At 39.1% G+C, this 17676-nt stretch overlaps 1 protein-coding gene across 1 annotated transcript in view; it reads right to left on the bottom strand.

Moving 5' to 3' along the window:
• The window catches only part of SLX4 (SLX4 structure-specific endonuclease subunit), a 1828351-nt gene that overhangs the window by 960948 nt on the left and 849727 nt on the right, over positions 1–17676 (bottom strand). The window contains exon 8 of the mRNA XM_044089343.1: positions 6862–7153. Within this exon, the coding sequence (XP_043945278.1) occupies positions 6862–7153 (292 nt within the window). The remainder of the gene's footprint in view (positions 1–6861; positions 7154–17676) is intronic.

The raw sequence follows: 17676 nt of genomic DNA, 5'->3' as shown, positions 1-17676 counted from the left end.
GCTCTTGCTTTCAAGAGCACCTTGGGCAGAAGAGGCAAAGGTGGGAAGGCGTAAACTGTCCGTGCTGCCCAACTGAAAGAAAGGGCGTCCACTCTCCAGGCCTTTGGATGGAAGGTCCTTGAGCAGAACTTTGTCAATTGATGATTCCTGTGGGTGGCAAAGAGATCTATGTCTGGCCTTCCCCACACTTGGATTATCTTTGTAAAAACTTGAGGATGCAACTTCCATTCGTGTGGGTCTGTCATATTTCTGCTTAGATTGTCTGCTAGCGTGTTTTCCAATCCTGGCAGGTACTGTGCTTGAAGTTCAATTTGCCATTCCAGAGCCAAGTTCCAAAGTGACATGGCTAGCCTGCACAGGGGGTATGAATGTGTTCCTCCTTGTTTGTTTATGTACCACATTACTGTGGTGTTGTCTGTTCTTATCAATAATTGCCCTGGATGCAGGAGGTCCTTAAAAGCTGTAATTGCATTTATCACTGCTAGCATTTCCTTTTGATTGATGTGAAGGTGCTTTTCCTTTTGGGACCATTTGCCCTGAATGCACCTGTCTGTCATGTGTGCCCCCCAGGCGTAGTCTGAGGTGTCTGTTGTGATGACTTGATTTGCTTGAGACTTGCAGAATGGTAGACCTGTGTTTGTTTGGCATGCTTGGGCCCACCATAGAAATTCCTTTTGCAAGCATGGAATTATTGGTATTATTGTTTCCAAACTGTGGCTGTGTTGAGACCAAAGGTTTTTTAGGTACCATTGAAGTTTCCTCATATGCAACTTTGCACATGGGATTAGAAGAATGCAAGATGCCATGAAGCCCAGAGCCTGCAGGATTTTCCTTGCAGTTAGCCTGGTACAATTTGCTAGTATTTTGAAGTACTGAGTTAATAGCCCCTGTTTTTCTGGCGTAAGATAGGCCATCTGGGTGTTTGTGTCCAAGTTGGCACCCAGGAAAGTTATTTTCTGAGATGGTGTTAGCCTGGATTTCTCTTTGTTGACTGTGTATCCCAGAGAATTCAATAACCGTGTTACATAAGCCAGATGTTCCAGAAGTATGTGTTTGCTGTCCGCTTGGATCAGGCAATCGTCCAAATAAGGGTAAATTTGTATCACTTGAAGTCTGCAGTAGGCAATTACTGATGCCAGGCATTTCGTGAATACTCTGGGCGCAGTAGATAAGCTAAAGGGCAATGCAGAGAATTGACAGTGGATTGAACCTGCAAGAAATCTGAGGTATCTTCTGCAGCTTTGTCTGATTGGGACATGCAGGTATGCCTCCTTGAGGTCCAATGTTACCAGCCAAGACCCCTTGCCCAGCATGGGAAGAAGCTGCTGTAAGGTAAGCATCTTGAATTTTGGTACGAGTAGAAATGTGTTTAGGATGGATAAGTCCAAAATGGGTCTCCAGTCGGTTCCTTTCCTTGGTACCAGGAATAGTCTGGAATAAAAACCTTGACCTTGTTCCTGAGTAGGTACCTCTTGAATAGCTTTCATGTCCATGAGCTTTGAAATTTGTATTTGAGCCTCTGCCCTTTGATTGTGTGACAGGTTTGGCATGCCTCTCATTTTTGGAAGAGTGTGAAAATGAAATCTGTAGCCTCTGTTTATAATGTCCAGGATCCATTTGTCTGTTGTGATAATATGCCAATTTTTTGTAAATAATGCCAGCTTTCCTCCCAAGGGTGCTGCCAGCTGAGACTTGCTTGGCATGAAAAGGGGAAAGTCATTGGGTTTGTTTCCTGTATTGTTGTGTACTGTCTTCGCCACCTCTTGGTGCTGGAGTTTGCTATTGTCTGCCTCTATATGATCCTTGAGATTGTCCTCTGCCCCTTGTGCGCCTGTATCTACCTCTTTGGGGCTTGTCCGTGGCTGGAAAGGACCAGTTTTTTGAAGGCCAATTTCAGCTAAAACGTGGTGGTTGAACCTGTAGAAAAGCTTTGACAGTTTGCATAGATTTAGCTTTTTCTTCCATTTTCCGTAGTATCTCCTCAGCATTAGTACCAAATAATACATCCTTTTGTAAAGGAGCATCTAGTAGTTTAGCTTTAACATGATCAGGCAAGGTTTGTTCCCTAAGCCAGGCATGTCTACGAATGACTGATCCTGTAACAGCAGCTCTACTTGAGGCCTATAGAGCATCACAGCCACATTGTAAGGTGTGTTTACCCACTTGTTCTGCACTATGCATCATATCCTGCAACTCCTTCAAATCTGGTTGTTCAGGTTGTGACATTTTATTCCTTAATTGCGATAACAGAAAATGCTGATATTTAAGCATATGGAACTGACAATTTAAGGCCCTCATGGCAAGGGTGGCCGAGGTATATACCTTTTCCCCCACCTTTCTAAGGCTCTAAACTCTCTTTCGGAAGGTAGTGGATTCTTAGCAGTAGAGGCCTTCATTCCCTTGGGGCCTTGAGAAATGGTTTCAGGGTCAGCATTATGGCTTTTGTAAAGAAATTGGTGAGAGTTAGGAACTCTGTAGTACCTATCAGGCTTGACTGGGGCAGGAGGCAGGGAATCCGGATTAAGGCAAGCCTCCGAGTAAACATCATCAAGTATGTCCAAGACAGGAGGTATCACCAGAGGTCTGTGCTGAGGTAGCAAAACAAATTCCCTAAGTCTTTTCTTGGAATCAGAAAAGTCTTGGCCTTCCCAATGGAAGTGTTCCCTCAAGGTATGCAAGGTTTCCCCAAAAGAAAAATCCTCTGGGGGAGATACAGAAGGAATGGACTGCTCTGCATCAGAATCTTCAAAAGGGGAGTACGAGTGTTGCTCTTCATCAGAATGTTCTGAAATAATGGGGCCCTGGTCAGAAGAGGGAGAATCTTCCTCCACTCTGGGTCTCTTGCCCGGAGGGGGTTGGGAACCCCTGATAAGAGTAATTAAATCCTCAGCCATTTTTAGCATCTGCTTTTTAGGCATGGGGCCTGGAGATGGGCCCTGTGCAACAGGCCTCTTGGGATGCATGGCTGATTTGGACTTAGTAAAGGCCTTTATGGAAAAGGAAGATGAGGGTCTGAAGACACCATGGGTGGAAGTGGACCTGTCCACATTAGGAGGCTCAACACTCACAGTGGCTTCGGTAGCTGTAGTCTGGGTATGGGCCAAGGCACCTGCGGTCTCGGTTACAGAAGACACCGCCGGAGAAGTGTCGTCGGTAGTCAGGGGCTGCGTAGTCGCCTCACTGAGAACCGGATCACGTGTAGCCGGTTTTGGCATGGTGTCGGTGGAGACCGCGGACCTCGCGTGTCGGTCTTTGTCCTTGCATTTTTTGGACAAAACGGTAGTCGGAGTCTCCGACGACATTTTATAATCAAAAGCTTTACCAAAAAAGTGCTGGGCGAACTCCGCCCGACGCTTAATAGTGCGTTTATTGAAAGTAGCGCAGAAGCGACAGCCCGAGACGTCGGGGTCTGGGCCTAAACAAGGTATACAGAGGGAATGGAAATCCTTATGCGGTATTTGCTTCCCACAAGAAATACAATTGTTAACTTTGTCTGACATCGGTCTGAGGCAAGAAAAGTTTCCCCAACGGGGTACTTAGCTTTAAAGAAGACTTCGGTTTCCAAATTTTTGTAATTTCAGGAGCTGGCCGACCAGCACTTGTGAACTGCTTCTGCTTCGGGCACCGCGCGGCAAAAAAGACTGGAGAAAATGGTGTCGGCTGTGTCTTATATACCCCTGTCGCACTGATGTCAGGAAAGAAAGTGACGACAACCGACGCCGGACCTAGACTTTGGAATTCGGCCGACCGAGGACCCACCTGACGGCAGGAGAACCCATCTGTTATGACTGCAGCTGTATGCACGATGAACATCACTGAAATGTTAAGTTGTTTGCCAGTAGCGACCTCTTCATTAGTTGCAGATCTCTTTAATGTGAAATTATTTCAATAACTTTTACTTCTACAGAGATTGTGCCTATTGACTGACAGTGGTGGATTGTAATGACAGATGTCTGAATGGCCTTTTATGGCTGACATTTTCTGAAATGGGTAGTTTTGTCATTTTTGCTTCACTGCTTACCGGAAGAATGTTCAAAGCTACAAATTTAAAACACATTCTAACAAGTGGTTCTGTATTATACAAGGAATATAACTTAATACAACCAGGAAGGTGAATCAAAGAATACATACATGTATGCATGGTCCTAAAAATGAGTGCAAGGAGTCTATGGTTTGAAAACAGCCTGAAGGTAAACTTAATCATCCACTAGCCTAGCCAGATGCATTTTCTTTGAATGTGGGTTTAATGCCATTTCAATTAATGGGAGTTTCAAAGGCACAAAAGTTTACTGCTCATGCTGAATCTGTTTTCAATGTGAGTGTTTGTTTAGCAAATGGCTATTAGTGTTTGTGCTATTTTATTTCAATATCTGTAATCACTGTAGAAATAAAAAAGAAAACAGTATATAAACTGATAGGTTTGAACAGTGTTTATAGTAACTGCGGAGAAATAGCCAAATGGCTGGGGAGGAGGCTGCTGGGGGAGGGGGGTAGGAGGTTGCTGCAGGAGGGGCTGTTCTGGGAGGCCCCAATTTATTACTCTGCCTAGGGCCCCATTTGACCTTGATCTGGCTCTACCAAAGACTCTTGAGAAATATACTTCTTGTGGACAAAAGAAGGAAGAACCAAGGTCATGTGGGGGTTGATGATCAGCAGACAGCAGGGGCAAAAAAGAAAAACATTAATATACAGGAACACATCACGTCATTAGCAAACATTGGTTAAATACAATGAATATGCAGGAAACTGATATCTGCTCCATGGTTCAGCCAAAAGGAGTACTGGCAAGGTGGGTAACAGAACCTGCATGAATCAGTAAAACAAGTGACCATACAGGTCAGGTTTTGAGGAAAAATCTTCAAAAACAGTCACCCGAACCATAATATCCTGCTCCAAACACAATTATTCCACAAAGAAATGTCGAAAGAGATTAGTAAGAAAGCATTTACACTCTGTTTTTCATAAAACTATTCTCAACTGAAAAAAAACATTCCTTTATACATAAAAAGGCAGTCTAAGATACAAGATTTCTTGGCTGGTTGCTCATATCCTTGGCAGGATATAACCCATATAGCTTAGCCTACTGCAACAATGATCCAGCACCAAACATCAGAAAGAATATGCCCTTTCAAAACCTAGTAAAACTACATCAGTTCTAAACCAATATGTTATTAGGAAAAAAATCAAGGGGTCTAAATGTACATAACCTGTAAAAAATGGCAGAAAGAGACATGTAAGAACTGTTAATTTATTCTAAATTATATAAATATGGAAAAAAATGCAGCACCTTACAGAAAAGACAACTTTAAGAGATAAGGAACATAACAGAACAGTCTAAATACTGACAAAAGGGAAAAGCAGTCTTGAAACATTGAATTCAATAATTAAAATTCTAGTATGTATTTATCATGGTGTGCTTAGGGCATATCTGAATCCCTGCATATTCCACGTACTTATCCAGTCCTTGCTAAGGATGTCCATGCACCTCTATATTAATCTTTTCTTATTTTTACTTTGTTTGCCCCTGTGGATCATCAGCCTCCCACTGGCCAGATTATCTATTCATTTCCTTAACATCAAAGGCTTTAGCTGGCCAAAGGGCGTCATCATTTAGAATGCCACTGAAGTGGTTCAAGTTTTTTCTTTACATCCCTGTGTATGTTCAGTTCCTTTAAAGAAGGTGGGGTTTAAAATGGGTTGCAGTGCTAAGCAGGCCCTCACTTCAACACAGTAAGTATGCCAACAAACCACTCCCATTCACCAACCTTGCAACATGCTGAGTAGTTTCCCCATTCCCCACTGAAGAACACATGCCATGACCATTTGCTCCTTCTATGTGCACAATCCCCCAACCCCCAATGGAGAGGCAAGCAAGCCATACCAATTAATTCCCACTGTCTGGTTCCTGCAGTGTCAGGGCTGCTAACTGAACCTTGGTCACCTAGGTCACAGTCAAAGTTCCATTACAGACTCCAGTAGTCTGGTAGTTAATGTAGTGGATTGGTAACCTGACCTGTTAATGACATGATTCCTTCCACCTCCATTCACCCACTGTCCGACTCTGAGCAAATCACATGACCACACACTGCTCCAGGTCACCACTTAAAAGGGATATTTGTATCCAGTGGGCTTACCTGGTTAATAAATGTATAAAACAAAAAATATATAAATAAATCCTTCTGCCTCAAAGAACCAGGCTTACCTCTATACTAATTGGTCTGCCCTGTCACTACATACAGTTGTTTACACAAAGTGTTGCATGTCTTGTTAATTAGCAATTACATTTGTTATCATACTGACCACAATGTCATAACTCAGTCATTGAACTGTGTGTTATATTTATCTCTCAGCTACTCTCGAGGTGGCACATTATCTATATTTAATTGCTTTCATACCACAGGTCATCATATATAGCACTGCATTTTATTATTCTTACTGTACATCTCTTGGTTGTGGTGAAAAACAGCCCACTTTAGACGGGCTCATCTCCCAAGTTAACATAAATAAATAAATGGATGGTCGGATGTATGTGTGAATGATTTGCTTGTTTTGTCCTGCAATAATTGAAGGCATTTAGGAAAATAAAACCAATAAAAAGCTCTACGAAATAAATGTTAAATTAGATGCACACTGGAAATGTATACAAGTTTTTCTGAGCCAGGGACCTTAGTTCTATACAGAATATGGCACAGGGTAAAGATGAAACTTCAGAAACAAATGTCAGTGCAACATATGGCACAGGCAACACCCAGTACAATAACAACCAGGTCACACTGCACATTAGGATAAAAAAAAAAGTACTTGATAAAAAACATTTTTTGAGGCAAGCTTTGAAACCTTTTCCGTTCCTGGGCCACATACCTGCATTCTGTTTTTCACTGTTGTTCTCCATACCATGGCCGCACTGTGAGATAGTGATACCTTCTCCAGCAAGTTCAATTAAGTCTTGCAAAACTTGATTTTCTTGTTGGCTACAACTATCAAGGTCATATGGCTTGGTGTCACTGGGGAGAAGTGATGTCTGCCTTTCTTCACCACTGGGTTGATGAACATCAGAGCCATGTTTAGATGCATGCTTGCCTGAGGCAGACAGCAGAGATGACTGCAACCTAAGGGGAGATACTGAAGGCATAGCACTGATTCTCTTTTCCCTCTAGAAAAAAAAAACAAAGTTCTGAAACAACAGACCAAAATATTTTAGGGTAAACAAAGCTATACTGAACTACTTACTATGGTCAACATCTCCAGCTGTCATTATACTGGACATCGAAATAGCACCACTTACCTGTGACATTTAACATCTTAAATAATGCATGAACTCATCTGTAAACCCACACAAAGACATGCTCTAACTGGTAAAGTGATTCCAAGATAATTACAAGATTTCTGGTTTAATTTTATTAACACTCCATAAAAAGATAAATCAAGATCTTTTCACTTTAAAAGCATGCATCATGAAAATGATTAAACAGAATGCAACAGAAAGGAATTCTTTCTACTTTAGTATTTATAAAGCTCAGTCAGTGTTAAAATGTGTTGTTGTTAAATAGGTTGACTTAGCTTTAAATCCATTTTCTGAGGATAATGGAGATAAAAAAAATAATAAAAATGAAACAATCACATAAAATAAAAGTAATACAATAACAGACCATGACAGGCACTTTTGTTTGTGCCTTTCGACTTTTCCTGGTTAGGGGTCGCCACAGCGGAACTCCGGTCCGCTAATGATTGGTAGTGGATTTTTACGTACCGGGTTACCAGCCCTGACACAAAACCTTCAACGAAGGCACGCCCCATTAGCGTATGCCTCCACACAGAAGACGCTCTAGCTGAGAACGGGACAACGTCTTGCTATGAGGCGACAACACTACCGCAGCACCACCACCGCAGTAGACCATGACAGGCACTACAGTATAGAAATCAAATATACAAAAATAAGGTATATTAATAATACACTTACAAGTAACTAGATGTGCAACAACAGTATAGATTACATAGACAGAACATCAGCTCTGTAGATGTAAAACACAAAAATAAATTCAAAAAGTTGAGACTTTTGGTATGGCACCCTGCTAAAAGCAGCTTCTGCAAGGAGATACCTTCTCTCAGACTATTTTTTTTCCTGTGTAACTGCTGGCACAAGTGCTGAAATTTAGTTAAAATAATTTAAAATGATTACTTCATCAAGGTTTGCATGCCTGCCAGGAATAAGAAGCGAACACACACAAAAAAAAAAAAAAAAGAATTAGTAGTTAACGGCTCAGCATACCTCTCAACCTGGAAACATCAAAAATCTGGACAAAGGCCCATGAAAAATAGGTACAACTGGCCAAAAATCTGTATACTGATTAACATAAAATTTGCATGCATAATTATGTAACCCTGCCCACTCCAATGGAATTGGGAGGATGCCAACTTTTAATCGTAAACAACATATAAAATATGATCATGAAAGATCATGAAACACAATATAAGCAGAACAATGGTGTTTTATTTATATTAATATTTGAACTTGTGCAAAACTAAAATACAATTTTCTTTTATAAAAAATAAAATTAACTGTGGTTGTGCTTCAGCCTTCTTCATTAATATTAAATAAAACAAAATATAAACCAGAAAGTAAACACAAAGTCCATGAACTGCAAAGGTGAGGCTTCAGAACAGCAGCTTCAGTTTAGTAAAAAAAAAAAAAAATACTCCAAAACAGCAACCTCAGCTTAATAAGGTGTACCGTGTATACTCAAATTTCTCCAACCACAGAACAAAGATCTGGATTCCACTCGGCTGCAACACAGTTTTATTGGTACACAAGCACTTTCACAAACAGCTTCTTCAGGTGTATATATATATATATATTTTTTTACTAAACCGAAGCTGCTGTTCTGAAGCCTCACCTTTGAAGTTCATGGACTTTGTGTTTATTTTGTGGATAATCTGGAATACTTTTATGCAAAGGTGCCTGTAACATTGGGTGGTTTCTATCATTTAAAATATAAACCAGAACAAAACTGGTTTTATATTATTAACATCTGAACTTGTATAAAACTTTGAATTTGTATAAAACTACAATACAATTCTCTTATACAAAAATAAAAATTAACTAGTACTAGTCTACCAGTATATAAAATGACTCTGTCCCCTTTTCCAGCTTTCAGCTATCTCATTTCACCCACATAACCATTACGACTACTCACAGTCTTAATTTACTATACCACTGCCCTTTATTTGCCTCTAGTAGAAACATATAAATACACAACTCTTTACTACAAAACTTTCTTTCTTGAAAAAGAGTGTAAAACATAAGTCCACTTACCCAGTTATCAAAAACTACCTAGATAAACATTTGAATGAAAGTCAAGCATTTTCAAACTGTTTTCTACAAGATATTCTCTCTGGCTGCTCTACTACTACCAAAAATATTTTAGCTTTCAAAACCAAAAGTGGCCTGCATAATGAAATTAATTTGCTTGCAGTATAAATTTTTGGTAAAATAATATTGTCTGCTTGCAAATGGGTACATGTACTTGAGATTCAGAAATTTTCTGGGGTTTTTGTTTGTTTGTTTTTTGTTATAGATGCATATAGTACAACTAGAGGCAGGACCTCAGAGAAAATTTGGAAGTCCACCTTTAAGTCACTACATTGGCTGCAGTGCACACAATGTTAAAGGGACAATCAGCTACTAACATCTGACCTATGCTTAAATCCGTATTCAAGTCCACTTCACCAATCTGGTAACACTACAATCACTGAATTTCTGACAGCTGCTTCAACTATGTATGCATTTGTCTTGCTCTGGCCATAGTTCTGCCCCGTCTGCTTACCTGTCTGTCATTCAACTCTGCATTATAGGAACAAGCACATGATGTTTGAATGATGGCTGCAACACAGTCCAAATGTTCAGGGTTCCTGTCAGAAGACCGAAGACACATTCTGTCGAATGCACCTTGGTCGAACTCAAAATGACTAAGTGGCTTTTGAGCGAATTCTTTCCCTGGGAAAGAAGTTGCTTGGCCGCTTCTGTCACTTCGCCATTTTTGGCACTGTAGTGCGATCTCGTTGGTATATTTAAGTGGGGGGGGGTGGGGGGGGGGACGAAGCCCCCACTTAAAATAGTGTTTAGTGTGTGTGTATTTTTTTTTTTTTTGGGAACAGCGATTTTTTCTTTCCCTGGGGGAAAAAAACGCTGTTCTGGTAGTTCGCTCATTTATGTTTTCGCTGTTTTGGGTTCATTATAACAGCGTTCAATCTTTTAATCGTTTGCTTTTATAACATAGACCTGATATTCAGTGGTCTAAATCATACAACGGAAAGTTTTGCCTCTCTCTGGAGCACAGTGCACTCCATTCTAAACAACGTGTTATGTGCCTAAACAAATGTGGTATACTGTAGACATACTGCAAAATGCCTTGCAGCTGTTGAACAGATTCAGAGTTAATACCATAATTTTTATCTGGTTCTACATGGTAAAACTCACAATACACATTTTCTTTTTAATGCAATTTCACCTTCAGTTATTCATGTCATTCGCCTACTTTGTTTTATGTTTTGAATGTATACATCTGTTGTATATTAAAAAGTCATTTTTTCTTCTATTTATTCTATGTGATTTCAATGATAGCTGCCTCACCACACTATTAATGCATAGCTCATGTATTACAGCACGCATGGGAGGTGGGGGTGTGGATATCTACACAGTACATCCCTAAGCTGTACCCTGCATACTCACATTCTTACAGAGATCCAGTGGGGATGGAGCATTTCTATACACTGTTATTAGCTTCAAAAGATAAGACTTCTTTTTTTAATAATGGCGTTGCATAACAGCAATATACCATTGCAGGGTTATAGGTAATTTGTGGTTTTTTTTTTTGTTTTTTTTTTTACCTATTTTATGTCATGGTGTATGTTCCAACATTTGTTAAATGAACTGGCCTTCCTTACTGTTAGCCAAAAATGCCTCTATCTGAATAAACCAAAATGTGCACTACAGACAAAGAAAAATATTAAAGATAGAAATAAATATCTGTAGTCCACTCCTTAGATGAGTGTAGTCCTATAAAATATAGCTAAGAAAACACAAAATAGCATGTGGCAAATTAGCTTGGATGGTTTCTGTCAGACGATCATTTGCAAAATTATCCACACTGTTAACATCAGCTGTTTCTAATATGTTTAGCATAATGTGTGATACTGCATTGCACAAAAAAAAAAAAAAACTATACAACACAAAAACTGTACAAAATCATGTCTGAGCAACAATTATCACATCTCAGAAACAATAAACAACTTGGAAGCCAAACCACGAAAAATCTTCAGAAAACACCACAAAGATTCAAAGGAAGACACAGAAGTGGCTTTAATCCATCTTTATTCTTTCCGTCCTGGTACCTCAGCTATTCGCCTTCAATGGGACACACTTTAACATTTTCAGTGTTCTTTTATATATGCATTTAATCAATTAATTAAACAATTAATTATACCAAACATTTTAACTCTTTCAACACTGAAACATTTTCCAGAGAAAGAAATGCAATAATTTTAACCATTTAAAAATCATTTTTCCATAGTATGCAAAATTTCTTGTATATGTTACAAAAATATAAACATAGAATAAATACTCCAAATTTACAGAATTAATAAATTTCATTTATACAATAAATTCTTCATTTAGAAATGCAATGTAAATATAACATCCTATGAATCACTTTGGCTTTTAATTTAAACATTACAAAACTACATTTTTATTATATGTTAAGTTAACAAATTAGAATTAAATTTCATTAATCTCATTAAATCTCCAAATTCATTCCCTTGGGGAATAAAGTATGATATTCTATAATCATCCTCTGTTCAAGCTTGTTTAAAGCTACTTTAAAGTTCTCTTTGCATAAATGGGGCCTAGCTAGTACACTAAATCTAAAACTATCATTTTTACCATCATGTATACTACAAAAATGTGCAGCTACAGGGCTATCCAAGTTACCCCTCCTTATGTCACCCAAATGCTCCAAGATACGAATCTTAATCTTTCTGGTAGTTTGCCCAATATACCACTTTACTGGAACACAGTCACAACCTAAGATGTATACTACACCTGATGACCTACAATCAAACCTCTCAAAAGCAGTGTATTTTTTTCCATTTATTTTCACCCCATGCATGTTTTTAATTTTGTTACAAACGGAACATTTACCACAGCTATGCATCTTTGTGGTGTTTTCTCAACAATTATCACAGCCCGTTCTACAGCATAACAGACACGACTACAGTACATCACTAATGAGAGAGAAATAAAGCTACAACAGAATGCAGAAAACCTGGCACGTCCCTCTAGCACTTGAGCCTCAAGGCATGTCTAAACTGGCCTTACAAGAACACTTAACAGAGAAGTCCACCTTTCATTTAATTTCTAAAAAAAAATGGTCAGTTTGGGAAAGATTGCAGTGTTAGAGTCAAGAGATGAAACACAAATCAAACTTTGGGTCTTGATTCAAGCACATTAGCATACAAACTATCTTTATTACAGGTGGCAGGTTTCAAATACGTTTGTTTTAGCAGTTAGCACCTTTACTCCCCACCCAGCATTACCTACGAATGCATAGTAGTGAGTGATTTATTTGTTATTATCGTAGACGCACACAGTCACAGTGTCAGTCAAATTACAGTTGAAAATATGAAGAGAGCAGGGCTGGCTACCTGGTCTTTGTCTGCTTTTTCAATTTGTAAAGTCACTCTCCCTCACTCGATCTCAGCACATATATCTCCCTCTCAACCTCAAAAAAAAAAAAAAAAACCACTAACAGCAGCCGGATAATTGCATTTGCAATTTCAGTTGCACTTTTTTCTTAATTCTTCTTTTTTAGGGTACAGTACTTGAAGGAGCCCGGCCGGGGGAAGAACTGGGTCTGTTAGTGATATATTTTTTCATCTGTGTGAGAGGCTCTCAGACCGATCACTGGTGCAATGAATCTGATGACTACTGCGCTGCCAGTACTGGACTAAGTGCACTGTCTGAGTGTCTGCTCTACACTACAGACGAATGAACCACGAACAGTGTGCCTACATGTGTTGTGATAAACATTAACATAGTAGAACATGCACCAGCCATATTCCAACAGGCTCAGCAGTCTGCTCACGACACTGATGTCATCGTGCACACCCTGCATGTGATAATGTCAGGAAAATTAAAAAAAAAAAAAGAAAAAAGAAAAAAAAAAAGAAAATTCGGAAATTAAAGGGGCCAATAAGGAATTTGTGGCACCCCATTATTTTGACCTCATAACCAGTAAACATGGAGAAAAACGGTATGGTTGAGAGGTATGCAGCTAAATTCAGATAGCAAATGTCCATGATGAGAGGTATGCAACTAAATTCATATAGCAAATGTCCATGATGACTGAACAACAAAGATAAAATGGACAAAATCTATAATGAGCTTCTTAGACTGGGAAACAAATATGAGATTGCATGACCAGTAACAATAAAACAATGGAGGTGTCTTGAAGACACACTGACAGAGCATTTGGATGTTGTGCAGTCTATGGAAATCCTTCATGTAGTTTAAACAGCATCAAATCTGACTCGCATAATGATTTTTTTTTTCTTTCACCACTGGCTAATTCTAACCGTACCATTCAGACCAGGAGACTTATATGCTTGAATTTATTTATCCACTTATATTCAGCATTCTATGTGTCTAGTACTATATCTCCTCCCCTAAGCTGCTCTTCTATAACCTTAGATGCTACTGCAAATTACATAATAATATAATTACTTTAATTTGCACCAACTGATTAACTAAACAGAAAATGAAATTCTCATGCGACTTTAATTGTTTTATATAAAAAGGGTTGTTATGTCTGTGAGTTTTATTGCCTGATGAAGCATAATTGAAAGCAAATAGTTTCAGTTTCCTCCACTAGTGATTCCACAATGCATCTTTGCTTTTCTTTTCTTTTTTGGCAAAGCATTTGGATTTACAGGCTATTAATAACTTTATCGATACATTATTTTTGTTTGGTTTAGCAGCTGAACATTTCAAAAAAGTTCCATTTAGTGAAGACCAGCTACTACAGCAGACACAGAAACTTTTGAATGTGCAACAGAATCTGTTTTTATCGGAGAGAGAAAGAGTATCACCAGACAAATAATTTCAGGTAATAATACCGCCTTTAATTATTTCAAAATTAAATAAGAATCTCTGGAAAGTAAAATTTAGTCTTATAAATGCTTACAATGTCAGCACTTTAGTTTTGATGCCTATCTACAACTTAAGATAGTTCCACAACGCTTGAGAATTTTAAAAATGCTCACATATCAGGAGACACATGCTGAGCTATTAAAAACATGGCAAGCAATAAATATCCAATTATCATTGCAGTATATAAAACTAATGAACACTTTTTTGAACTAAATGAAAAACAACAGAAGCAACAGAAATTGTAAAATTAAATAATGGGAGATCCACTATACGCTTCCAATAAAACAACATTAGAGGAAGTTTTAAAATTTGTGGCTACATTTGAGCAAAGACATATAGCAATAAAACAATGTACAATGTCCAGAGATGCAGATTTTAAGAATGGTAATGTTTTTACTTTGCCACAGAATGAGAGAAGTCATGTGCAAAGAGAAGTACTGGAAGGGCAAGCAGAAGAGAATACTGAACATTGTCAGACACATCCTGTGGAAGTTTTAGTGGCTTCAAACAAGATTATAGCCCCAGATCCTTTGGAGTACCCATTAATGCAGTAGGTACGTCTCCCTTTACCCCTAAGGAACAAACAACACAACAGCAGGAAAAATGAGCGAGAGGGAAGAGGAAAGAACAACCAGGACCCTTTGGTGATGAGCTGGTCCAGATGGTGAAGCATACTGACTTTAACCTTACAGACCACACTCTGATGGCAGGTGAACAGGCACTGCTTAATAAAGGAGTTTTGCTTATACCAGAAGGAAATACAGACATATCACCAACTCACAGAATTAAGACTCTTTACACATCAGCTAAATTTAAAAATGTTATATGGATGTGATGTGAAAACATTGTTAATGAACATTTTTTGAAAAGAACAAGTACATTTGTCCCTATAAGTAATACATTACTACATGCATTTGAAACTGCAATTGAAAATGAAATATACAGTCTTTATGTTAAGTAGCAAATTAAAACATACTGCAACAGAAAAAGTTGCTTTACAGTCCTTAATCAATAATGAACACAATGTCATTAAGAGTACAGATAAGGGAGGGGAATGGTAGTTTTGAATGCAGATTATTACAATAACTCAATAATTACCATATTAACAGATCCAATGAACTACAAAGAGATTAAAAGAAAGGATGTGACCAATACTGTAAACAGAGGAAATACTAATATTTATACAATGCATCTCAATATATGTGTGTGAATGAGAGGGAGGATACAGGAATGGTGAGGATGCAAGGAGTAGAGGTGGCGAAGGTGGATGAGTTTAAATACTTGGGATCAACAGTTCAGAGTAATGGTGAGTGTGGAAGAGAGGTGAAAAAGAGAGTACACGCAGGATGGAGTGGGTGGAGAAGAGTGTCAGGAGTGATTTGTGACAGACGAGTACCACTAAGAGTGAAAGGGAAGGTCTACAAGAGGGTAATGAGACCAGCTATGTTATATGGGTTGGAGACGGTAGCATTGGCAAAAAGGCAGAAGTTAGAACTGGATGTGGCAGAGTGAAAGATGTTAAGATTTGCACTGGGTGTGACGAGGGTGGACAAGATTAGGAATAAGTATATTAGAGGGTCAGCCCAGACTGGAAGGTTTGGAGACAAAGCTAGAGAGGCAAGATTATGTTAATGTGGACATGTACTGAGGAGGGATGCTGAGTATATTGGGAAAAAGATGCTAAGGATGAAGCTACCAGGTAACAGGAGAAGAGGAAGGCCTAAGATGAGGTTTATGGAAGTGGTGAGAGAGGACATGCAGGTGGTTGGTGTGGCAGAGCAAGATCCAGAGGACAGGAAGAAATGGAAACAGATGATCTGCTGTGGCGACCCCTAACGGGAACAGCCGAAAGACGATGATGATGATCTGAATGAAGACATTACATTAGATATGCTAAACTATTTTATACCCCCTCTCCAAAAATACCCATTTTTTAATAGGGTGCCCAAAATAAATAAATTTCTAAAGTACAGTTGTGTACACTTACCATAAATGTAGATGTTCGAGTGTATTCACTGTTGCAGTCATTACATTTGGGTAATCTGCTGGCAGGTTGCCCTCAGTCGGCCTGAATTCCAAAATCTTGGGTCCTGCGTCAGTTGCTGTCTCCTCTTCCATGACGTCAGGTCGTCAGGGGTATAAAACATGCAGCCAATGCCATTTTCTTTAGTTTTTCTTGCCCCAGAAATCAGGTGCCCCCAAAAAGGTAGTATATATATATGCATCAATATAAATTTTACCTTCATCTACAAGCAAATACACCACATAGGTTGTAGAAGATAGAGAAGGAAAGATAAACTCCAGAAGAAAAGGGGGATGGTGGGAGGGTAACTTGGACTGCAACAGTGAATACACTCATCTACATTTACGGTAAGTGTACACAACTGTACTATGTTCTTCGTGTTTCACTGTTGCAGTCATTACATTTGGGTAGAATCCCAAAGCTATGGTTGGGAGGCTGGAGCTAAACAGCATTAGGTGTGGCTAGAAGGCCCTGCAGAACTGCAGTGGCAAAGCTTGCCCTGGACTTAGAGTAGAGAGGCAAATGATAATGCTTTGTAAAGGTGTGAACAGAACAAGTAGCAGCCTCTAGAATGTCTTTGGTTGGTACTCCTCTGAGAAAGGCTGTTGAAGTAGTTGTAGCTCTGGTGGAATGAGACCTAATGCCCTTGGGCACTGGTTTACCATGGTGTAGATAGCAAAAACGGATGCAGTGGCTTATCCACTTTGAAATTGTCTGCTTTGAAATAGCCTTTCCTTCTGATCCTGCAGCATATGCCACTAGTAATTGTTCAGTTTTTCCTAGAGCTTTAGTCCTGCTCAAGTAGAATCTTAGCTGTCTGTGTACATCCAAGGAATGCAGAATTCTCTCCCCCTTGTTCTGCAGATTTGGATAAAAGGTTGGCAGATAAATTGTTTGGTTAAGAGCCACACTGGAAACCACCTTAGGCATAAATGTAGGATTTGTCCTCAGAGTCTGGGTAAAATATGATAAAAGGCTCTACAGCCATGAGGGCCTGTAGCTCTGAAACTCTTCTTGCTGAAGTAATTGCTAGTAGCAGAGCTGTTTTCCATGATAAGAACTTTATATCAGCGGAAGCAGCTGGTTCAAATGGAGGCAGGGTGAGCTTTTCCAATACATAATTGAGGTCCCATGCAGGTAATGGTGATCTTCTAGGAGGCCTTAAATTTTTGGCTCCTCTAAGATACTGCTTTAGTAAAGGATGAGAAAAGATTGGTGGCTTTGTACTGTAATGAGCTGAAATGGCAGAGGCATGGATTTTAATTGATGAGAAAGATAGGCCTTTGTCAAGCATCTCAGTTAAGTATTGTAATATCTGAGGAATATTTGGTTCTGCTGTATCAGTTCCTTGTGCTTGATTCCAAGTACAGAATCTCTTCCATTTATCAGCATAAGACTTTATAGTACTAGGCCTTCCGGCTTCCAAAATGACATCCATCACAGCTTTACT

This window comes from Protopterus annectens, chromosome 12.part0 (genome assembly GCF_019279795.1).
Source record: "Protopterus annectens isolate FY-2018-M chromosome 12.part0, PAN1.0, whole genome shotgun sequence".
Taxonomy (NCBI): Eukaryota; Metazoa; Chordata; order Ceratodontiformes; family Protopteridae; genus Protopterus; species Protopterus annectens.
The sequence above is the reverse complement of the archived record's forward strand: the minus strand, read 5'-3'. Positions and strand labels throughout refer to the sequence as shown.